At 41.3% G+C, this 24880-nt stretch overlaps 1 protein-coding gene across 1 annotated transcript in view; it reads right to left on the bottom strand.

The window, feature by feature from the left end:
* Positions 1 to 24880, bottom strand: part of VPS8 (VPS8 subunit of CORVET complex) — a 76162-nt gene that overhangs the window by 39868 nt on the left and 11414 nt on the right. Inside the window, exons 7-28 of the mRNA XM_084291964.1 lie at positions 22592 to 22716; positions 21034 to 21120; positions 19938 to 20005; positions 19512 to 19665; positions 19332 to 19391; positions 18414 to 18521; positions 16902 to 16982; positions 15519 to 15689; positions 14962 to 15036; positions 14246 to 14281; positions 11934 to 12024; positions 10794 to 10840; positions 9789 to 9878; positions 9404 to 9450; positions 8662 to 8884; positions 8365 to 8454; positions 6867 to 6918; positions 6539 to 6581; positions 5426 to 5498; positions 3825 to 3944; positions 3185 to 3256; positions 372 to 491 (exon numbers count right to left, since the gene is read on the bottom strand). Of these exons, the coding sequence (XP_084148090.1) occupies positions 372 to 491; positions 3185 to 3256; positions 3825 to 3944; positions 5426 to 5498; positions 6539 to 6581; positions 6867 to 6918; positions 8365 to 8454; positions 8662 to 8884; positions 9404 to 9450; positions 9789 to 9878; positions 10794 to 10840; positions 11934 to 12024; positions 14246 to 14281; positions 14962 to 15036; positions 15519 to 15689; positions 16902 to 16982; positions 18414 to 18521; positions 19332 to 19391; positions 19512 to 19665; positions 19938 to 20005; positions 21034 to 21120; positions 22592 to 22716 (2033 nt within the window). The remainder of the gene's footprint in view (positions 1 to 371; positions 492 to 3184; positions 3257 to 3824; positions 3945 to 5425; positions 5499 to 6538; positions 6582 to 6866; positions 6919 to 8364; positions 8455 to 8661; positions 8885 to 9403; positions 9451 to 9788; positions 9879 to 10793; positions 10841 to 11933; positions 12025 to 14245; positions 14282 to 14961; positions 15037 to 15518; positions 15690 to 16901; positions 16983 to 18413; positions 18522 to 19331; positions 19392 to 19511; positions 19666 to 19937; positions 20006 to 21033; positions 21121 to 22591; positions 22717 to 24880) is intronic.

Here is a 24880-nt window from a genome sequence, read left to right as displayed (position 1 = left end):
TCAGGGCTTAAAAACAAACAAATTGGTTCCTGCCCTTATGGGCCTTGCTTTCTTTCTCTCTCCTCAAATACTGACGGCCACAGGAATCTCCCATTCCATTGAAAAGAGCAGAGGTGTTACTACAATTGCTCCATCTCCTACAACCGTATTTCTAACATGATTCCAGTAGGCAGGCTGAAATTCAGACCTTATTGTGCTTCTGTGGTCTCTCCTGTTCCACTTGTTTGAAAATGTAACTCCCAGCAAGATGCTACCTGCTTTATAATGCACCAGTCCTCCTAGGATTGCTTTACTCTACAGACCTGGACACATTTTCTTTGGTATTGGACCCTGTTTACAATTTTTTCCGCTCCACACAAAGGAACACTTACCTGGTCAAAAAGCGTCCTGTTCACAAACAATGTGTTGTTGGGTTTGGCAAGCTGACGGGCGAGAAAAGTAAAGAGACAGCCAACCTGTGATGGGGTGAAGTCAGAATTCTCTACCATCACCTAAGAAACATTAAGGAGGAGAGAGAAAAATAGAAATGCAAGTGATTGCTTTCCTATAGGCAGCTGCAAAATCAATCAGGAGACTGCAACGAGAAAGCCCTGTACAACCATCATGCCTACTCCTGCCTGAAATCTCCTGGTGCTAGAGCCTAGAGCTCAAAAAACAAGCTACCTTCCACGGCATTTAACTCTATATGGCCTGAAGACACAGGCCACATAGGATGTGACCTTGCTAAAGCACCTCTGCCCCAAGGCTGAAGAGGCTGGGCCTCTCTGCCCAATAATGAAAGGAATATTTCTTGCATGTTCATAAATTTTGGGGTGTAAAGGGGCTCCAAACAGCAATGAGGAAACCTACATTTTTCTCCATTTCTGTAGTCTGTGTTTATCACTGGATATGTGACAGAGTTTCTGAGCAGAAATATCACATGATGAAAAAAGACAAAATGAATAAGTATAGGAGGAAAAAAAGTACATTTTGACTTCAAGCCTCAGGCACTCCCCACTTCAGGTGTGGTATGCAGAAGAGCTGATCAAATGACTATGTAATGAGCGTGGAAGAAGTTTCTTTTCTCACATTAAATTAGTTGTTAGTCAACGAATGTCTTGAGAAACTTATGGCTGTGCTGACTTGACTTGAAATTACAGAAAACCTGTATAGCGAAAAAACACTACAAAAGGGGTTTGAAACCTCTGGAGTGTGCTCATCACCTGTCTAGCATGTAAAAAAAAGCGTGACATGTTCTTGACGCGATGTCTCATGCTTCTAAACAGAAAAAATCCCAAACCTAAGGGAATGTGAAATGACCCTGTTTGGAGAGTCCCCCTTCTAAGAGTAGGGAATTTAGCTGGAAGAAATCCATCACCTGAACAACTGTCAGCTAACATCTGAGAGGTGCTCTAGCAAAGGCTAGAGACAGAGCATTTCACAGTTTATAACTCCATTCAGTGTAAGCTTGGGAAATGCAATTGATTCCTCAAAGCGACTCAGAGTTCTAGATCCCCATGAGAGGCTAACAGTTATCTTACACAACTGGAGACAGACGGGCAAGGCACATTAAGGGATTTAGTCCTGCTGTTTGAAACATCAGCTAAAGCTATCATTCTTTTTCAATCTTCATTTTCTGTTTAAAAACTCTATTTCATACAGGAGCCTGGAAGAGTGACATTAGCTAACAGCATTAAAAATATGGTTCACAAAAAAAAAAAATGGAGTATTTTATTCATTTTGGCTTTGTTTTTCACAAGCTCGGTCCTTGTCAATCTTTGTGAAGGTGAAAATACTGGACCTCTGAAACACAGAAACCTTACTGAGGCTGCAAGCCAAACACATACTTTCTAAACGATGATATATTTGACAAAATTTAGATATGCTAAGTTTACGTTAGATGAACTGTTTTAACAGCATGGCTATTTAAGTGCTTTCTTTCCCAATTATAAACTTCTTCTAAATTTTAATTCTTATAAATTTATATATTTTTTTCTAAATAAAAAGTCCCAAGATCTTTTAAATCTATTGAAAAGGAGAGCAGATTCCAGAGGAGATTCAGTCTCTCCAAGGCAGACGGAGTCCTCATAAGACCAAGATGTTGGCCTGCAGATGCATCCACTCCTGTAGCACTTCCCAGCAATTGCCCTCCTTTCCTCCCCTAGGAAACAGGGCTGAGTTCTATTGCAGGTGGATGGAATTCATTTGCTACGTGTCCAGCAGCACAAAGTAGGGTTGTGAGCAACTTCACTCAGCCTACATCGTGCTGCAGGAGCACATCCCTGAGTAACTCCAGAACACAGCCGCAGTGTGCCACCTCCTGCTGGCAGCAGCTACAGACACAAAGCATGAGCTAACCCAGCACAGGGCTAACTAACATCCCTACAGCAACAGCCTGCTCAGCCAGGCTCACAGAAGTTCCCCCAGAGCAGCATGTCTCAGGTCACCAAACACAGCCTATTGCGGCAGCTCTGCCACTGAATTCGCTCACTGGTGCCCTTGCTCTCATCTATCAATGATGACAGTGACAGGGAAACACTACTTATGATATGTTTATACATAAACAGCTTCCAAGTGGAGTTACTCATTATTAATGCTGACAGCTTTGAAGGGGAAACCAAACGGCATTTGGCAGCAATAGCTTTTAATGAGAACATTGTTAAGGAACACAGTCTGCAGATGACAAGTGATTTCTACAGCACCAGACTGATAGCTCTGACATTCCTCTTCGCTCCAATCTACTAAAGATAGGCCTGTCATTCTGGGCACGTTACATCCCAAACACAGCATTTACAGATACAGGAGCAGGGCTTTTAGCAGAAGAGCACTGGCACCCTGCCAAGCATAAGATTCCTGGGACATTATTTCTGCTCAGATAGAATGATGGAGCAGAATCAAATGAGAAGCAGATAAAAATGAACTTAGCAGTGTAGAAAGGAGGAGCTTGACAACAAAATACAACCCAGGTGAAAGCAGAGACAGGAATAGAGACCTCTCTGTCACCACGTTTAACGTCACACAGCTTCACTTCTAAATATCCAACCTCAGCCTTTGCTGAGGCGCATCCACGTTTCAGCTCACCTTCTCAGAGGTGTCATCCAGTGCAGGACTGGAACCCCCTCCCCTAAGTTACACACTTTACTGCACAGAGCTGTATATAAGCAGCCAGATGTAAAGACAGGGGTTAATTTTTAGGCACACTCACTTTCAGAAGTATGTCCACAATTCGCTGTTGATATTCCACAGCTTGCTTGTCATTCTTAAAGTCTTCAAAAGTCTGCATGAGGCAAAACAATGACATCTTGAGAACAATGCTCTCTGCTGCCAGCCCCAGAAATACAAGCCAAGACATAGCAGCAGCCATATCACAAAGCTGTTTTTAAGTCCTTTCTGTGTGTGTTACTTAAGCAGAAGGTTCCAATATAGTTTCCTTTTTTGTAACTACCAAGACGTATTTTTTCTTATTTAGGTAAATGTAACAGGCCCAAATAGACAGAGGAAATTCAAGACAGAAAGCTGACCCTCTATGCAGGAGAGAGATGTAGGTACTAAAACACACTTTACAAATACATTATTCTTGTTTTAGTTGAGCTTTAGATGGCCTCTGTTAGCAGTGCTCACTGTGTAATGTCAGATGTTCATCAATTTATATTAAATGACTATTATGATCTCCTTTGACATCTTACAGAACACACATCAAAACTGTTCCTGTATCAAGCCAGTAAATGCTGGTTTACCTAAGCTCAAACTTTTTAATAGAATCTTGCAGATCATGCAACCACAACAAAGATGATGGAAGAACTGGTTTTGAAATTTCTTCTTGGAAGACATCAGTGGTCTCTTACCAGAGCAAGAACATTAAGGAATTCCCGAGTGTCGAAGTGCAGCAAGGTACGAATGTGAGGGTAGACCTCTTCATCCACAGATCCCTCAGTTGAATGTAGCCGGATGAGAAATTCAAAGACCTGCAGGGAAAAAAAATCAGACATTTCCTATGGATTTCAGATAACTGATACTGCAAGCACATGGGAAAGCAGCAGCATTACCTGCTTTGCACTTAAGCTCTAAAACACCTTAGGAGCCCATCAGTGTTTGTTACTGAACAATGTTTCCTGACGCTTGTTAGTAGAGAAAAAATTCCCTTTCTTAGGCTCATCAACCAACTTGAGGTCAATCACTGTGCAAAAATTAAGGATTATACTTGGAGACCAAAGGGTCTGACATTAGATTAAACCCCTCCCCATCCTGCCACCTCTCCCCACAAGCTGTGCTTCCTTATCCAAGGCACAGCTCCTCTCCTTGTCAGCAGTTCCCTTGGGAAGAGCCAGCCAATCTGCCCCCACATTCTGAGGAGAAAAAACAGCACCTTCAGCAAATGTCATGTTCTCTCATTTACTCCTATTTGGAGTTAATTTTCCTGTTAGCACAATGGCAGTGAAGCCAGGAGGGGTTAAGCAGCTTGACTTTCCAACGCACAGCCTCCCTAGTGTAACCTGGTTTCCTTGAACCTGATGCGCACCTGCCATCTAGAAACTGTTCAGAAAACAAAGAAAACCAGACTGTAGCTAGAATGCTGGATTCAAGAATCAAGACAGAAAGGTGTTGCTTAAGCCAGACTCTCATGAACACTATCAGAAATTGTAGCAAGGAGACATTGATGGCTCCTCTCCAGCACTGCTGCTGCTGCTGGGTATACCTTTAGTCCTCAGACCTTGAGCCACAGTCTGGTGCTGTGCCAGCTCCAGCACACATGCAGGAGACAACCTGGTAAGGACCATGGGAGAGGGCAACAGTGCTTGGTCCAGCATAGAGGAGCAGACTGGCTTGCAGACCCTGTAAGGAAAGGGTTTGCAACAACCCAGAGCTACCACACACATACAGCTACAAGCTCTGGATTAGCAACAAAAATATCTACCTGATCCACTGTACTGCAAATAGAAAATGCAAAAAAGAAACCACTGCCTCTTCTCAAAACCTTGATATTCGAGTAAAACACTATGGAGCAAAAATAAAATTCTTTTACTGGTAAAACTGACCAGAAATTCAGGAAATATTTTTATGAGTACAAAATGATGATCAGAAGCATCTTCCATTTTAAGAAATTCTTGGAGATGTCTCCCCAGAGGAGTTAAGCTTTGCCTTAGGCCAAGCATCTGACACAGCTTAAAGAGAAAGAAATAGCCAAGCTTGAAGGCTCTGATGGAAATGAGGAAAAGAGATTTACTTGGCAGTCACCATGCCAATTTTCACAACACGTGACCTGCATATCTAGTCATACTTTTGCATAAATTCACTGTGATTTTAAGTAGAAACTCTCCATCTACGATGAAACCATTATCAGCTATCAGACTGATAACAGTTTTCAAACAGAAGCTCATGAAATAAGACAATGGTTTCTTTTCTAAAAACCTCATATGGAAAAGTGTCCTTCCAAAAGGTTGCTTACCTGGTTTTTAACCAGAGGTACCAGATCTTCAGGAATATCACCCAGTGGATACGCACGGCCTGCCAAGCAGCAACTATTGAAAGAGGGGAAAGGCGTTTTTTTTTCTCTTAATATCCACTGACATTAAATAGATTGAGGAAAACAGTTAATTTTCAGAGCTAGTTTTCAAGATGCTCTTAAAACAAACCAAATAAATTTATTTTGTAAGCCATGAGACCAAGCACAGCAAAGAGCACTGCTATTAATACACAATAAGCCTATGTGCTGCAAAAATTTGCATCTGAAGTCTGCCATTGCACTGCAGGAATAATAACAAGGAAATCTCAGGATTTCTCACAAAAAAAAAAGTCTTTTAATCTGCAGTTTAGGAAGCAGAAGCAACACAGAAGCAAAAGTTTATGATCTTGAATAGATTCCAGAAAGAGGAACTCACTCATTAATCACTATTGTGCAATCTCAGAACGACCTCCTGCAAATTAAAGGCAATACAGAAAGCAGCAACAGAAAAGAGCTATCCCAAAAGGCTACAATAGAGCTTTTCAGGCTACTGACTTCTTGTTTGAGGAGCAGTGCTGCACACAGGACAATGGAGAAACCGAACTCTAAAGACAAAGGAATTGTCTTGGCACATCTGCAGTAACCTGAGCTCTAAGCATCCGATTTCATCCCACCCGTCTATTCAACAGGATAGGACCCGAGGGAACAGACAGCATGAAGCTGCATCAGGGGAAGTTCAGACTGGATATTAGGAAAAGGTTCTTCACCAAGAGGGTGGTTGGGCACTGGAACAGGCTCCCCAGAGATGTGGTCAAGGCACCAAGCTTGTCAACATTCAAGAAGTGTTTGGACAACGCTCTCGGAAATATGACTTGACTTTTGGGTGGTCCTGTGTGGAGCCAGGAGTTGGGCTCAGTGATCCCTGCAGGTCCCTTCCAGCTAGGGATATTCTATGATGTGCAACAAGCCTTTGTAACTAAGTCAGCCGTATAAAGTAGCCATTGCTATTTTACAAAATACCTCAGACCTTGAAATACAGCATAACATTTTGCAAATATAATGAGTTAAAATCTGGTTCCACTAGGCAACACCACCCATATCCTTAAACAACCTTACCTTATATATACAAGCAGCTTGTTGCCCATTACCACCTGTTCATCTACAAAACAAAAATCATTTGTCACCTTTTCTTCACAAGGCAACATACAGAGATGCAATTGTTTTTCCCAACAAAAGTTAGCAAAATATCTCATCTAACACACACAGTTTTACACACAGTACGTAGAACAGTTTTACAAATGCCACATAGTACTTGAGCACTTTTCTGTTCTCCAAGATCCTGACAGTACATACACATTTCCCTTTCGCAATCTCTCTGTTGTAAGTGACCGGAGATGTTTGGAACACCAGAACTAGACACTCATAAAGGGCAATAATTCTGTACCTGTGAGAGACTTCCCAGCATTCAGCGGAGGAGCAATGACTTTGAACAGTTTCTGTAACAAGAAAGAGAGCAGTGCTCATGCAGTTGTAAAAGCTCAAATCAAAGATTCTGCTTTGTTTTAAAGCAGAGATCACTAGAGCATCTTCCCCAGAGCAGCTCTGCTTTCTCATGATGTCTTACAATTAACAGGAAAAGAGGACACCAGATGTGTCAAAAGATGTTTATTCTGGCTAATGTTACGACAAAAAAAAAAAAAAAAAAAAAAAAAAAAAAAACAACAACAAAAAAAAACAGCTTTCAGACCATCAGATCTGACCATAAAGACAGGCCACCCTTAAAAAAAAAAGAAAAAAACAATGTTCAGTAGTCCCAGAAGTAACATTCAGAGCATAATTGACTAGCCCCGTTTCCTGCTCCTGAGACTTCTGCCACTTTCAGGCTACCTAGCAGGTTCATCAGAGAGCCTTTAGTCTGGCAACACAGAGCAAGGACTAGTGTAAATACTTAGCCCTGGAAACAAAAAAAAAAAAAAAAAAAAAAAAAAAGTTATTTGTACTTGTACAGCTAGCACTAGGTTTCTAAAAGTCCTTTTTAAAATCATGAACACCCAAAGAGTCTTGTTCCTGAGAAAATTTAATGAGATTATAACTGCTATGAATTGGGCAATTTAAGATTTTCACACTCAGATGCAAAAGGCTCTTGATTTTAGCACTATTGAGAAAACAGCAACAGTGCTTCCACAGTGAAGCATCTTCACATTATATCTAGAGGCTCCAAGAGCAATTGGTGCATCAGGCACATCTTCGTGATCAGCAGTATCAACAGTTACAGCATTACACAGTCCTGTTTTTACCGTTGATTGACCTCACACAAGTGCTAAGAACAAAGCCTAGCTCCATGGTAGAAGCAGTCTTTGCCTTTTTTCTGAATTCTGTACACAGATAAATTCACCCTTTGTTTCCATTATTCTTTACCATGCATTAATACACTACTGTGTCAGCAGAACAGTATGAAAGAAAAAAGCATGAGGTGTTCAAAGAACCTCTCACACCTACGCTCCCACTAATCCCATTGTGCAGAAAGTTGTTTCTAAGAATATTGTGCCACATTGCCCAGGCTCACTGTTGGAAACATGTTAAAAGACAGTTTTGCAATGCAATCTCTGTAATTCATCATGTTATTCTCTTCTGCAGTTTTTGTTGTTTGTTTTTTTTAATTAACACAACTGAGTTTCCCATTCTAACTTTGCAGAGCATTCCTACCTCATCTACAATGCCAAAGGGAAATTTGTGCTCTAAAGTACAGTAACTACAAATTACTTCTCTACTGCATCTAGTTGGATAAACTGTAAGTCATATATGATTTCACCCTCAGAATGAAAAAGAACAAGAACATCTGTACACTGAATGAGAAGATGATGTATTAGTTTGAAATGCTGGTTGTCACAAACAGTGCGTGGTCAGCACACAAAACTCCCAGCACTGAACTTCTTTCCTACCTCCATGGGGCTAATGAAGTCATTCATCCCACTGTTGTAGACGTAAATCATGGCATCGTAGAGACGGTTTTCCCAGCACAGAAGTACAACCTGAAGAGAGACAGAGCTATGGTCTATTACAAGTTAGTGACCAAAAGACACCAGTGGTTTGGACTACAGAAGTTTTCCATTAAAAGGTGACACCTCGTTTCCACATGCTACCTTGTGCTTAAAAGCATAAGAAGTGTGCCTCTGCAACTAGGGGATATTGTCATTTATTCAGAGGAACTCCATACAGCACTCATTACTGTAGCTCACCTGCTGTATGTCTAAGCTGGTTATATCCATATGCACGATGCAAGCTTCCATATTTTCCAGCCTGTTCTTGTCTTGGAAGTGAAGCAGCAAGTCTTTCATCACTTGAGCTGTGATTCCCATCAGCTTATCACTCAAGATATATGGCTCCAAGCACTCCAGAAAGATGCCTTTAGCTACAGAATTCTCACTCATCTTATCATATATCTGATTAAATAATAGATCCCTAGGAGGAAAGAAGTGTTTAGTTATCAAATAATCTTATTAACATCTTATTACTTCTGCTTTCTGAGGGCTCCAAATTATACTCTATTCTGTTTTTCTTCAGCTCAGCAGCTGAATGCCCCGTTCAACTCCCATGCAGACCTAAGTCATAGGCAGCTACACAGAATAAACCTGCTATGGATGTTGCAGCAGAAAAGTCACTGTTAGAGGAGAAATGACAATGACAGGAAAATCTATCCAGACAGATTCTTTGTTAAGGAGGTGGTGTGGGGGAAAATTAGAACCATTTTTTTCTTCCTCTATAAAAAATTAAGAAGGATTTTCTTTTTTGAGTACTGAATACCCTGATTTCAGCATCAGTCTTTAAGCATTCCTCTAAATTGAGATGTGTTATATGACATGATGATGATGTGCTGTGATATGATTTCTCTAAACCGTGCGATATTATAGGAGACAGCACTCAGGGCTACATGGGTCAGTGGCCTACCCTGGGAGAAAACACTTGCAAACTTGGACTTACGTGCGCTGGAGTAAGAGGCAGTAATCAACTATGACAGGCACCACGTCCTGTAGGGAAAAAAAAACACACGTAGAAAAGCTGTAGCAACTATCAAAGATCCTGCCAAACAGTACATCCTGCACAGCACAAAATGAAGCCCGGCCAATACAGCACAGAATCAATGAAGTTTTTGAGTCAGCTGGTAGCTTGCACAGTTGCAGCTTTTCCAACCACAGTTTGCTGGGAAAGGGGAACAAAGTCACTTACGTACTTGCCACTTTCACACCCAACACATGAGCATTCATCAACAGGTCATGGCTGTTACACAAGTAACTTTTACAGCAAAGCTGTGTCTGAACAAAAATTTCAGAAAATCTATACAAAAGAGTCCTCTGGAACACCGTACCTGAAAATGTTGCTCCATAACCTGGATTTTTCCTTGGTCAGGACATTTCTTCAAAATCCGATCAGCATAATGGAGAAGGATTTCAACCATCTGCATTAAAATAAACATGAAGATTCACTCTCATCTTACTCTAGAGGCCCTACTTAGTAGCACATTTAATAGCCTGACTTGGGGTTGGAAGCACTGAAAACTCTGTTCTGGTTTGGGCATGAACTACTGTGGGAAGTAAGGAGGAGAGGAAAGAGGCAATAACTGTACTCAGGGCACAGCTGCCAAGACACGACTGCATGAGATGGCACAGAAGCAGCTCACTGGGATACTGAAAGTCTACACTAACTTCAGCTGACTGAGGCACTGGACAACCAGTCTGCCAGCACATTCTGAGGCAGATGAACCCATCCTGAAGCACAGGATTCATCTGGGCCATGTTTTAACCCAAAGCTTAACTTACAGTATCTTAAATAGCAAAATTTATTTACCTACAAATACAACGTGCATTAAGAATAAAGTATGACTGAGTAAATATTGCAATAATCATTTATTTTAAAAATCCATCTCAGAAACCCAACCCTATTCAACTGATTCTGTTCAGTTGTCAAAGTTTATTCCATATATACATGATCAAAGTTTCCACCCTGAGAGTGAGCAAGTTACATACCCATGGATACTTGACAACTAAACATCAGAAAACTCTGAAATTACCTACAAAAAGGGTTTCTGTCCACTGTGAGTGGGCAAGAGACTGGATTTGACATCTCAAGGCCTGGATGATAGTGTCACATTCTGCTTTGCTAATGCTGTGGCATTTATTCCCACCTTAACCTAAAAGGTATTTCCCCATCTCTTATAAAATCCTGCTCACAATCATAGTAGGAATGGCACATACACACTTTCTAGAGCTAATATGATTAACTTCTGGAGGACAGAAGTCACTCCTTCCAGGAACAAAACTAGCATCATATCAGCATACATGAAAATCTAGTTAGGAAGAGATCAGTGACTCACCCTGTCTGCAATGACTGCTTTCCGCTTGCTCGTGTCCCCAGACAAGCCTAGAAAGAATGAGGGGAGAGGGAGAGTGGGGAGGAAAGCATTTCTCATCTAAGGTACCATAAAGGAGACTGTAAATCCCACAGTGTAGATGTCCACACCACTACCCTTGAGATACAGAAATGCAAGTATCTAGACACACAATTTTGTGATCTGCTTTTAGCCCATTCTTCTTCTTAAGGTCTTACTCTCTCAAATTAAAGACTGCTCCAGCACAGGAATGGCAAGACCAGATCTGAGTGCTGTTTGACAGAAGAAACCAAGTTTAACGTCAAAAGAACAATTAATGGAAGGCTGTCAAAGCCTGTATAACAGACTAATTGCTGGAGGATGCACTGATGTGAAGAAACTGAATTTAGTGCACTGTAATGACAAAAAAATCTGAAAAGCCATCTCAGAAGACAGTAATTATTTTGAAAACTGAAAAACTATCTGCTTAATTACATTTTGTCCAAAAACAATCTTCATATACTAGCAATTTCACAGCAGAAGGACCTTATCCTGAGAACTGCAGAGTCATTTGTTAAAACCACCAAAAGTTACTTGCTGAAAATCCTCTGTGGCCAGTCCAAATCAGACCACACAAGCAGCAGTTTCCAGCAAAATTAACATGTTTCTCATAACAAGCTAAGTGCTCACAAAACATTGTCCCTTATAGGAAATTTGGTGCCAAAACCCAGCAGTACTTTCAGTCAGCTATACAGTCAGAGGAAACCTCAATGAAAATACCCACTTGACAGCATCACTGAAAGTTACTTACAGGTTACACTTGACCTTCAGAAATATTTTAGGATTCAACACTTGGATCCATCTCCTTCATGGCAAAGTGACAACTGATAGGAGGTACAATACAGACCAGGTCTGATTTTCATTTGAAAATAGGTGGCTGCTAAAGGTATGACTCTAAAAATGCCAAATCAATCCGTTATCAAGAGTGCTGTTTTTGCCAAACCCAATGCAGCACATTCTACTTTCTCATCTTTATTTCAATTCCCTACCCTTGTTATTTTTTTCCCCTGGAACAATGATTTCAGTACATGCCTGTTTTTTTTAACAGATTAAAAAAAACCCACAGCAACAACAAGCCAAACTTACCTACTACAGCCTTTGCTTTGCCTTCATAAAAGGACCAAGCAAGAGCCAGGGCATCAGTGAGACGCTCTTGTTTCAGAAGGTGGTCAACTCTCTAAAATAACAAGTAATACTGGACCTTAGCATTAAAGAAAAGGTGACTGCCCCTTCCTATGTGATACCATTGTTTTCCAGCAGTGGGTCATGAGTGCTGGCAGCAAGGGGTCAGGAAACCTCAGAAGCTGTCAATACACTGCAGTAAAGGCCAATGTCTCAAAAAAGATTCTCTCACATGTATGTTTTCTGCTGCACAGTTGAAAGGGACTAAGAAATGTCAGGCGCCAGTACATTGAGAACCTGAGAGCTACATTTTAGGTCAACTGCTTGATGGATGGATGGACAGCATCAGCAAGCATCTGCAACCACTAAGAATCAAAATTTTCCACTCCCCATCCCTGCCTCACCACTTAAACACAACACAACTCTGCCATGCTATCAACATAAAGATGAACATCCTACTCCCTTTATTTTCTTCTGAGCTCACAATCAACAAGGACTGAAGTAGGTGACAAGTACTTTCTATTTTAAGGAAACATTAATACATATGGTCAAGCACCACTACTCTTGATATGTTAAGTCAAAATTTTAATAAGTACTGTTTGAAAGAAGAGAGCCTGAATCTCAGACCAGCACTTTGTACTGTGGCATGAAGTAACTCTCAGCTTCACACCCTAATATGTCACATACTTGATGACAGCACTTCAGTAACTCCCCTACAACAAAGAGGAATACAACAGATACCATATAGTAATGAGCTTGGTTCACAACATGTATGTTGCGACTGACTTTTGAATTTTAGGAACTAAAATCTAATACATAAAAACTCTAGTATATAAAAATCGTGGTTCAAAGCAAGACTTTTCACTAGCTGAGGTGATAGTGAATGGCAGGAGGGAAAACTAGCAGAGGAGAGTGATCATCATAACTAAGTGCAACAACTGCATAAAAGTTCAATAGAGACAAACTGGTCATATTTTGTTAAAGGTCCTGGTACAGTGTCACATGTAGGAACTCATAATTGTGGACAAGTACATGAAGTGTAACACAGGTAAGCAAAAAAAAAAAAAACAAAAAAATGATGGTCACTGCTTAGAGCAGAAATTGTGAAAGTAGAAAGAGGTGACCTGAAAGCCCCCGCTCACATTATGATTTGGTAGACTAACTCAGCACAAGCGGAATTTATTAATGAACTTTGCTGATGACCAGCTCTCAACATATAATATGGACAGCAGACCAGAAAGACAGAAGATAGGATGATCCCTAAAGCCAGGTAATAGAAGTACAATGCAGTCCAATGGTACAAGCAGTTTACAGCAGTAATCAGCCTTGCTGTTGGGAACTGGTGAATCTCAGGAGTGCCACAAGCCACTGACATGATGTAGCCAAATAGCAAATAGCAAAGTGAGACCCAATGACGTACAAGTTGTAACATATCTAACAGACAGGGAAAAATCGGATGCCTATGGGAGTGGCAAAACCCTACCCAGAGTAATATGCAATTTATTTGCATATGTTCGAGAAATTGAGCGTAGAGGATGTGCAGAGAATGGTGATTATGAAAGAAAGAAAGAAATGGGTAGGTAGTCTTACAAGAGGGTGATGAAATATTTGCTTAGCCTTGCAAAACAAGGTCTGAGGGAGAACATGCATATACTAAGTACACTGTGAAGTGATGACCCAGAGAGGCAAAAACTGCTATTTAACTCAAGTGAAAAAAACAGCACAGCAACAGAAAGACAAACAGATCACTACGAACTTTAATTTGGAAAGAGATAGGATTTCAGCTGCCAGAGAAATAATGATCCAACACAGCTTCTAGCAACAGAAAGAAGGATCTAAAAATCCAATGAACTTTCTAGGTAACCTTTGATAAGTTTCATGATGAAGCTTCTGCAATAGCTGGAAACAAAATAAAGGGAATTAGATTTCTTTCCATTCCTGTATCCTTATCTGGCTGACAGAACACTTGCACTGCAAAGTCATTCAGTGCAGTAACTCTGCCACACTAAGTGGCAGAAGCTGAAACATCACAAGGCATTATATGCCTCACTTGGGAGAACAAGGTCTGTGTCTATTCAGCCTGCAAGTTTATGCGAACAGCAGTCCCATAGCATCCCACTGTGGAAAGCAGAGTACCTACAGTGCTGGCTGTGTGTAGGGGTACTCAACATTGTGCTCAGATCATGCTTCCCAAATGCTGCAGCTCCCTCACTCCTCTTAAGCTGTATTTCAGCAATTAAAACCTACTAAGCTGTACAGTTTTTCTCTCAACCTACCTCTCTCCAGCTCCTCAATGTCATGACATGAACAGACTAAAAAAGAAAAAAATATATTTATTACTTAAAAAATACTCAATTAAAAAAATATTTACTTACAGTTGCTCATGCAGCCTGTGGTATCCCACAGACCCACCACAGCATGCTGGTACAAAGAAATCAAGCTAAGTAAAGCAACCTTCAAACTTGGCAAGGCAAGATAAATCACATGCTTATATTTAACAGAAATCATCCTTTGCACAGCCTCACTTCCTTTTCTACTTCAACGTGCCATCCTATAGCACACCTCTCTCTGCCTTTTCTGTACTGTAGGGCAGGAAAAGCAAAGAGGATAATCCTTCTACCGTTCCATGCAATGCAGAGTTTCCTCTACCCTCTTATTTTCTTCTGTTTACTCACTAGCACATTTAAGACAGAAATTGAAGCTTAGGACAGAGGAGATGTCAGTAAAGTCATGCTAAGTCTACCCTGAAACAGCACGAACCAAGGTACTGTGAAACTGTGACACCACCTTACTGAGCCCATACCTTGGGCTAAGACCAAACTGTTGCCCATTTCTTTAAGCCAATGATGTAAGTGCAAAAAGAGCCCAACCTTGAATCGTGTCTCCACAGAATAAAAAAAAATAAAAAAAAATCATATTGCCTTTCTCCAAAAGATGAGCTACTATCAACAGCAAATGTCTTGCATTTCCATTAAAAATTCCCTGCATTTACCTTAGTTCCCAGGTAAAAGATCTGACCACCACAGCTGCTGATGGACTGATAGCAAGCTTTTTCTCCAACCAATGCCTACAGAGAGAAGAACATCATGCAAATCAAACTGCTTTTTGTTTTTGCAAATTTTCCCAAGATACATATATATATATATATACTTGAATTTTGTCATTAAGAAATCATAATGAGGACTGGGAAAGAATAACACAGACTGCTGGGCAATAGTAAAGAAAAAGGCTCTTCTATCATGCCCTCCTGCTCATGTATGCAGCTTAAAGTGCTGCTGAGCTCTGGCTGCCCAGAAAACACAAAGGAGTCATAAGGACCCACCAGCAGTGCTTTGTGCCTATCCTCAGGTAGCAAGAAAGTTACAGGGGCTCCTTCCTTGGGAAGATGTGTAGAAGGAGCAAAAACAATTCAGAAACAGTTTTTCAAGCCACGTGACTCTGGCTTGAAAATGGTAATATCAGGTTTCAAAAATCCTTCTTTCCAAAGCTCCAGGCTCCTCCACTTAATGCATATCTCAAAGAGCTACCACAAGCACCGTTTGCACCCACCAGTGCTTCGCTGACATTGCCTCCTGTAGCCAGTGATTTGAAGTGGCTGCTGTTGTAGACCAGCTGAACTTCTGGAATCTCTATGGTCTCCAGTTCCTCTTGTGTCTGACGATCTATAACATGCAGCTTCTCCACGCTGTCCAGAAGCACTGCTGTCCGTGAGTTTATCCACTGAAAAGGCAACAAATCGCATGTTTCAGCAACACACAGATAATTAGAGACCAATTAAACAGGCTCTGGACATATCCCTCAGTATCAACACCAGAATGTCTACAACCACCAATAACTTCTCTGTTATACGTGATCACAACAGCACCCACACGTAACTGCAAAGGTGAAGATGGGGCATCTACTTCTAGAGTATCAGCTTTAACATTGAGAAAAACTACAAGGACATTTTTGCAGAGAAACACCAGTAGACAAATGACAATCCTCCAGAGTGCTTGTCCTCTAGGTGCAATATTTATGCTCTAGCACACTTTCTACCCAAAGGTCTCAAAAGCATGACTACTACAACACCTGTTCTCAAATGCCTTAGGAGTTAAATATAGCATCCAGAGGCATTAAAAACAGAAATAGTACATCCAAGTTTAAATCAAAGCCTGTCATCCAGGTTCTTCAACCTCTACTTTTATGATCAAAGCTCAGCAAATAAAAAGACTTATTTTTTTTGCTTTTATATTTTTTTAAACATTAACATATTTATTTAAAATTCCAAATTGCTTCAAGGCAACCTGGCCTCGAACACTTCCAGAGATGGGGCACCTACAACTTCTCTGGGCGACCTGTTCCAGTGCTTCACCACCCTCACAGTAAAACATTGCTTTCTAATGTCTGATCTAAACTTAACGTCTATGACATTGTAGCTGGTATGGATGCCCACATTGGTATTTTGACCTCTCATGTTTTGTTCTGTATTCTGTAAATGTGTTTTAGAGTTGAGCATCTTTGTTGTTGAAATAAAACAATCATGGTGTTTTAGCAAGCACACATATGCAGAAACACTACAATTTTACTAAGCTAACTACAGAGTAGTTTGCATTCTTTTATAAAGGAATAGAAGTCTTTCTTGTCAGATTCTCTCTGGCTCTTGAAAGTATTTTCTTAACAAAGCTACTCCCTTCCCCAGAAAGGGCAGTATTTTTGCCTACATGCTACTATTTTTATTTGTATTCCTTTTTTTTTTTTTTTTTACCCTTTTAATACTACTTGCTATTTTCCATGTGCTAGTTTTCCAGTGACTCCCGAGTTTAAGACTATTTTCAGTTACTGAAATCCAGATAAATACAGTCAGTACTTCAGCTACATACAACTAAGGGCTACTGAGGCACATTTACAAGAGAACTAGTGAAAAGAAAAAAAAAAAACAGCATTGAAACTTACAGTGAAGTTGATGAGGTCATAGTGTAGATGGAGCTGCTTCTGCTTAGTGACATGTATTGCACCAGTATCATCTCTCTTTACCTGAAAGAGAAGTCAGACAAGGCTGAGAAACTCAGACATTCTTCACCTCAACCGCTCTATTCCCAGAGTACATCACACCAACTCCAGGAGCCTGCAGCTCTCCTCGGACAAGCAGGCTGAGCACGCAGGAACAGTGCACACAGTTCTGAAATGGAGAGTAACGTCCCACCTCCAAAAACCTTCAGGTAAGTGTGGAAACAGTAAAGGACTGGCTCTGAGTAGGGAGCAGAAAAATAAATGCCCTCTGCTGGATTAATTTTAAATCATTTGTTTGCAATACAGGAGATGTATGCCATAAACCAGCAGCAGTACATGTGCTCAAGGAATGGTTATACCTCTCACCTCTTCATGTACTGTACAAAGAAATTCAGTTTCTAAAATGGGTGCAAAACTCCAGCACTTGTACAGAGAGCACCGAAGGACTAATTTGCATTCAGTGATGACCAATGGGCTCAGCCCCAACCAGAATAATGAACTCAAGGGAGCTGTTACAAAGACAACTCCCAGTCAAGGCTTTAAGTCACTGTAATTTAAGGAAGAAAAGCATTGTGCAAAGAAAAACAAGGGTGTTTTTTGTTGTTGTTTTGGTTTGTTTTTGTTTGCTTGTTTTACACTTTGGCAATTTGAAGTGCAGCAAGAGGGACCTGATTTGGCTGCCATTTAATGATCTATAAGCAGAGAAGCACCACTGGCCATAGCTGAACTAGGTATCTATGCACAGGCTGGTGCTACTACATGCACAAACATGACCAGCAAGACAGGATCATTGTAAATCCACACCCTTTTCTTTCTCCACAGAGAAAATAAAAGTTTACCATGAGAGAAGACAGAGGAGGAAGAGGTTTTAATCCATACATCACATCCGGTGCTTGAGCAAAGCTCAAGGTCCAGGATAGCAGCAGAGCTTGGAACCAAACCTAGCAGTCCAAAGCCAAAGTACTTAATTTTCTGAAACCTGAGAATTGCCCTCATGTCGAAATCCGCCATGAAATCATCTTCAATAACAAAAATAATCTGCATGTATAACTTTACCAGTGGCATGCCTCAATTCATATGCCAGCAGGACTTGAAAGTTTTTGTCTCTTAGTAGTTTATTCAAGTTTTCCAGGCCCATGTTTTAAAAGAAAAAATAAAATACTATCTCAAATTCACATGCTCTCCTGAAAACAATACTCATTATTTCAGCTCCAGGGGAAGCGAAATGAGGTCCAGATCAACACTTCCTTCTGCAATACACAAAACTCAGCCCAGGAGATTCTCAGGGATGGGCACCATGCTTGCTGAAGAACAATGACCAACCAGTTTGTTCTCCCAAGCCAGTTGCAAGCTGCAGACATCCCCAGCATGCACAGATACTAGACTTCCACTCTGGCTCAGTCAACTAAGCAACAAGTAACTATCTGAAAAGCAGTATAAAACATTGAGGCTTACCAAAAGAAAATGAACAACATCGCCTCGACAAAATGCAAGCATGGGGTTCACAGAGTTCTGTACAGCCACAAAATGCCACGCCAGAAGAGGGACACTAGAAGGGTCCATCTACAAGACAAAAAGCACAAACAATATTTAAGGCAGAACACATGATGTTCCTCAGGTGCTACTCACTAACTTTGCCAGGTATACATACAGGCCATAAAGCAATGTCCTGGTCTACTGGCAGCTGAGCAGTAGCTCATGGTCTTCACTCCACCCCATGATTTACAGGCAACATACATCTCTTGGCAAAGTAGATGGCCAGTCTGAACATTTGTGTCCTAGCTATTTAGTGCAGATCCAGTCCCACATGGACAGAAGGACTAGTGCAAGCTGCAGCTTGCTAGCAGCCTTGTCCTCAGTTCTCCCAATCTAACATACTCCTTGTCTCCCCACAGCTGCTTTTCCAAAAGGAACTGTACCAGTGACTAGTGAAAGCAAATAATCAAGAGCTCAGAAGACAGTTCAGTGGTCTAACCCCACACTGTTTCTGCCCTGCAGTTAGGGGTTCTACTGTATGACTGAGTTTGTTTTTATGTACAATGTCCCCAGTGCAAGGTGATTGTAGCCATAATCCTGTCCCATCTCTGGGAGCTTTCGCAGCAAAAACAAGAAGCTGAGCATCTCCTGAGCTCTTCCCTTCCCACTACTGGAGTCAGCATCTTCACAGACGTACAGGTGAAAGCAACCTTTTCACTTCTCTCTGCCTACAATTTACACACATCAGACCAACAGATGAGCACTATAATTCCATAACACAGAGTTTAATGAGTGCCGATAAAGTAGTAATATCAACACCTGATCCTGACCTCATCCCCTTCACTCTAAGAACAGTTTGTGGCCATAATTCAAAAAGCATTTGGCTTCATTACTCACACGACCATAGGGAAAAGTCATCCACACTTTCAGAGATGGCTTCAGGCCAATAACTAGTATCTTCAAGAAAAACATAAAGACAAAGTAAAACATCTGTGTATATAGCAAATATAGCAGAATTTTATTCCTTGGTGATTTCTCACACAACTCACACAAAGCTTTTTGCAAGCAGCAGGTTACCTTTGTTAGGGAGGCCATGGCCAATAGCGAGTACTGGGTGATAGGATGGTCCCTCAGCTCAACTTTTGCGTGTAGTGGTTCAATACAGCAAACCTCCCCCTTTGAGCCACTGAAGAGACATCGCGATTCACACGTTCTCACTCCCATAACCCTCCTGGAAACAAGAAAAATGAGACTGGTGGCCAGCTGTCCAAGAGGAGATAAGCCTAACAATCTCATGAAATCTTAAGCACAGTCCTTCATAAATACTGTTTTTAAAAAGCCCTTTATACAGCTCCAGGAATTCCTTTAGAACAGCACCACACGTAGTCCCAAACTGGGACTCAGGTATAGACAAGAACTCCTTGGGATCTTACAGAAGAGTAAAGTAACCCAGCATTAGTTGCTTGTATTGCTGCTTTCTACGAGGAAGAGTTATTGACTTACTTAAACGACAATTCAAATACGGAGCCTCCACTATCATTGCAAATTGCAAGTGTTGGATCATCTGTAAACTGAGCAGATAATTGGATTAGAAGCAGCACTAAGAAATAAATTACAAAAAAAAACTGACAGAAAACTGTGCTACAGTATTATTAACAGCATACAAAAGTACATGCATTATATCTATCAGAAATACATTTAACGTACAATATGAAGTACAATTAGTGGCTTTTTTGTGTGTAACAAATGCAAGGTTTTACGTTTTGCCCTCATACCTTCTGCAAGTTCCTGCTGGATTTTGTTACCAAAGCCCCATTACTTTCTATTGGAGCTCAGAACTGCAGGATACCAAACCTGTGCTACCACTGGAACAGCTCACAGCCTCGAAACCCTAAGTTGGTGCCAGAACTGATGAATGTACTGTGAGTCACGAACACACCAACAGACAGAAATATCCATAACTACCACTGAAACCAAATAATCGAGGTAAGAAAGGGCCACAGCCACGGTTGAGGCACCCTTCTGGAGGACTTTGTAACCCAGAACCTGGCAGTACAAGCAGCAGTGGACAGCAATGTCTGAGTGCTCCTCAATGCTGCCATCAAGTCACGAGCTACAAAAGGGAGCCACGAAGAACAGAGGACTTGGCAAAGAGGAAGATTTGAAAAAGCGCTGACAATCTATTTTCTACATTTCATATGCTTACGTTTAAGGTTGGTTGAACTGTCTCCAGCTCAAACCACTGCATGATACAGATAAATATATTTTAGCAACCAATTCTTCACGGTTTTTGTTACTGGAGATTGGAGTTACAGGAGACAACAGTTGCTTACATAAACAGCTAGAGCAGTCCATTATACTGCAGCTCACAGCCAATACTGTGATTTCAGCTCTCAAAACACTCTTTTAAGAATAATTTCTGCTCACTTTTCTCACCTCTGGATAGTACAGCCACATACCTCCTAGGTAGCTGTTCTCACCTGTAAATCTAGAAGCACTACGCAAAGAAAGCCAACATACCTGACTGAACATGAGTGTGGTTGACTTTTGTTTGTTTTAAAAAAGGTAGTATAAGAGGAGTACATGCAATGTTTGTTACCTTAATGTGCAATATAGCTGTTCCTGGGGGGTGCGCATCTGTTATTGATCGTAGCAGCTTCCCGCTGGCCAGATCCCACATTGTGATCTGCAAACAGATTGTTCTCAGCATAAGCTTCTCTGCATCACCTTGTGTGTCTGTACATCAGTAAGTTTTTATATTCTCATTACCATCCTCAGTTAGTATGCCTCCGTATCAAAGAAAAGTAATCTGGAACCCTGCTCCCACCCTGTTTTTACAAGCAGTTTACCCCACATGCGTATATGCTCACTAACAACTTCTGAGTTGTCAACTTCACAACTCTGAACCGTGTCCTTTTGGCAAGCTCTCACCACCTGCCCAAACTCACTCACCACACAGGTACCTGCCTGATAACAAGATTAAAGACTCTATGGTAAGTCTGCTACCACAACACTGTTCAAAGTGGTTCAAAATACTCCTCTCTCACAGAAGAGGGGAACCTGCCACAAACATCATCTCTCCTCTCCTCCTGCATTTGCTCAGCTAACAGGTCAGAGAGAACCACGCAGCCTGGATTTCTTGGCTTGCTCTTGGATATTACAACCAGGCAATTTCTCAACTAAAAAGCAGGAAGCCCCAAACTACTTTCTGCATAATTGAAGAATATTTTGCCCAGAGGAGCTGAGATTACAATTTGAATCAAACTTTTTTATTGGAAATACTACATCATATGGTTCCATAAATCATTCATCAAAGCTTTATAGGCCAACTTTTTCAAAACTGCTGCTTTAAAATGTTTTTGAGTATAATTTAAAACTGGCTACTGTTCAAATCCGAATTCCCATATGGTCTTGGACAGTGTCATTTAGCCCTATCATAGGCACTGGAGCATGTTTTCTCTAGAATGAAAGTGAAACCTGACGGCGCACAGGGATGTAGAACTATAAAGAAAAACAAAAGCAGCCTTCTTTGTATCTCATGGTCTTAAATTTTACCAACTTAACTTTGATCTATTTTGTTTTAGTCCTATGATGTTTGCTCAGGAATTGCTCTCTCTTTTCAGGTTCAAAGATGGGCGTCAAACTACAACAGCAGATTCAAACCCTTTTCCCTTGCATTCAAGAAGCCATGCTGCTGTTACACAACAGAAGCAACAAAACTTTGGGGCTAGATGTACCTTTGAATAATTTTAAGTTAGCACCACAGTAGAAAACTAGCTTTAATTGCAAAGTGCAGGTCTTAAAAAGTGACCTAGAAAGACTAAGCTGATTGTCCTGGTGGACCATTGCACATCTCTGTTTAGCAGAAAATTTATGCCACAATCTGCCACGATTAATTAAATCCTATACTATCTTCTGAGTATTCTCCATTTCCTACACAGAAACCTACCCCAAATGATCCAGGTCAGCTCACTGCCTGCAGGAATTGGTTAGCCAGAAGAGCTCTGGACAGGCCAAGCCATGCATGGTGTTTCTCTGCATAAATAACAGCTACATACTGAGTGTGCTCAGCTTGGAGCTACTGTCACCTACCATACCCTGCAGTAACTGCCTGAGGAAGGACACGGCACTGGACCATCTCATCTCAGGGGAATTACCTGTCCTTTCGCAAAGCCACACAGGAGCCTCGAACAGTCATTGTTGATGCTGAGAGCCGAGATAGCCCCATACTGGGCCCCCACAGCAGTGCTGCCCAGACACAGTCGAAGGGCCTGGTTTTGGTCTAGAGCATAAGAATTAATAAGTTCATTTTAATCATCATTCTTTCTCTCTAACACCATGCAATTATTTACATACACAATTCACTTGGGGTACATTAATGATTCATAGGCTTACAGTTAAGTTCCTAATGATGAGTTTAGATCAGATCAGAGCACTTGTTTGTACAGAGATCGCAGAACACTGTCTTGCAGGGAAATACAAAAACTTGTTTAAAAAGTAGAAAACAGGCACAGAGTATAAGAATGCAGAGGCATTACAAACTGAATAAGAAATTATTAGAAAAGTCATAGCAATATCTCTCTTTGCTTTTACTATTCTACAGCGGAGCTTAAGTGGCAGCAAGGAAGATGACAAAATTAATTCTACCTTCCTGGTCTCGTGCTTCTTTATGGCAATTTGGACATCAACTAAAAATCCCCAGCACAGACTTTTTATAAGTGCAGTTTTATGTAACTTTCATTCCTTGGTTTTGTTGATAAAGACCAGATGCTAGGCAGAAAATGACTGCGTGTCCCCACATAACTGCGCAGTTAAAATGCTCTGTGAGCTTTAGTGCACGCAGTTCGTTCTTTAGAAGGAAGCAGCAATGACCAACATGCTGTGACACAACTTCCTTCCAGGAGACACGGGCTTCTGCAACTGAGGTGCTCGTAGCTGCGCAGCCTCCCAGGGACTGTACCGCTGCCTGCGAGTCCTGGGCCTGCCCCCTGAACACAACAAACAACTGGCACCTCTGTTCCTGCTGGGCTCTTGTGCATTTCCATCACGAGGTCCCAGATTGCTTTCTACGGATGCTGCACTTCAGCTGTTACAAATGATAGCCCTCTGCCTTTGGTGTACTGCTCTTACAAGCTCAGAGAACATACTGTCTGGATCTGGTTTTACACACCCCTCTGTTTTTGTGCTGCTTCTGAATGAATGGGGAAAGAAGAAAAGATGCTTTGTGGAGACTGTTGGAATGAAGACTAGAGATTTGAAATCTATCAGAAGCACCACAGTGATGTGTTCAGGCGTTTCACCTTGAGCAGGGAAGGGAAAGGACAGGATCTGGGGGAACAGACAGCAGCTGGGCTACAGAAACCCCCTGGAAGTAGTGCCCAAGGCACAGGACACTTCTCCATTCGAGTTGCAGCACCATTAGCAATGTGCTAGATGTGAAACAGAGCATGGAAGTATTTCTCATTTCCTCCAAACAGTACTCTGTAACGCAGACAGATTGATAGCTTAGCACACAGTGGGAGTCACCTTTCAAATTCTGCCAGCATGAAGAGACAGAAGTGGGAGGGACGAAAAACACTAGCGAGAAGAGCACCTGAACCAATGGATTATTCCAAAGCACTGTCAGCATGGGGAAAAACAGGCTAGGGCCATATTGAAATACTTTTTCCACACTATTGCTCGTTTTCTTACATCTATCTTAATAAGCTTGACTGCTCTATTAAATAGTGGCCTGAAAGAAAATTAAAAAAAACAATCATTTTTTTGCAATATCTGGATAGCAGTAAGAGAGGGGTAGGGATAGAGAAGATGTTAAAACCAACACTTGTTCTGCGCACCAAATGACACAGGACCTGTGGGAGAGAGAGAAGGTCATGCTCTGTCTTGCAAACATACAAGAAAAGCTCAGATATAATGGGGGGAAAAACATCAGTTTTGATCTAAAACATGGTGAAAGCAGTAGTCAAGAGGACACCATACGTTAAAGGTGCTCAAAATCAAGTGGGTGCTCCCACTCTTGAAATCTGTGGGAGGAAAAGAGAAAGGAGCCTACAGCTGGCCATGCCTATGAAAACCATTATCTGTTCACCATGTGACAGCAGCCCAGGCAGCTCACGCACTGTTTGTTTGCTCTGGGAGGCACAGCAGAGCAGTAGGAAGCTGCAGGAAGAAGGGAGCATCTCCCCTTCCTTTCTTTCTTTCCAGTCTGGCATAGGCCAAACAGCACAGAAGAGTCGCATTTCCAAATGAGAACGGGCATTTGCTCGTTTGTGCTTCAAAACATGTCATAAACAAACTGCTCTGCTGTAAGAGATATCCAGTTAAGCTATGGGTAGAGGAGGATTATTCTTCACAGCTCAATAATCAGAAGCAGCATAAAACATTGCTTTTCATTAACTTTCTAAATTAGCATGATGTTGTTCAATTTAAAGTCCTCTGACAGCCAC

This window comes from Netta rufina, assembly GCF_964035555.1.
Source record: "Netta rufina genome assembly, chromosome: 9".
Lineage (NCBI taxonomy): Eukaryota > Metazoa > Chordata > Aves > Anseriformes > Anatidae > Netta > Netta rufina.
The sequence above is the reverse complement of the archived record's forward strand: the minus strand, read 5'-3'. Positions and strand labels throughout refer to the sequence as shown.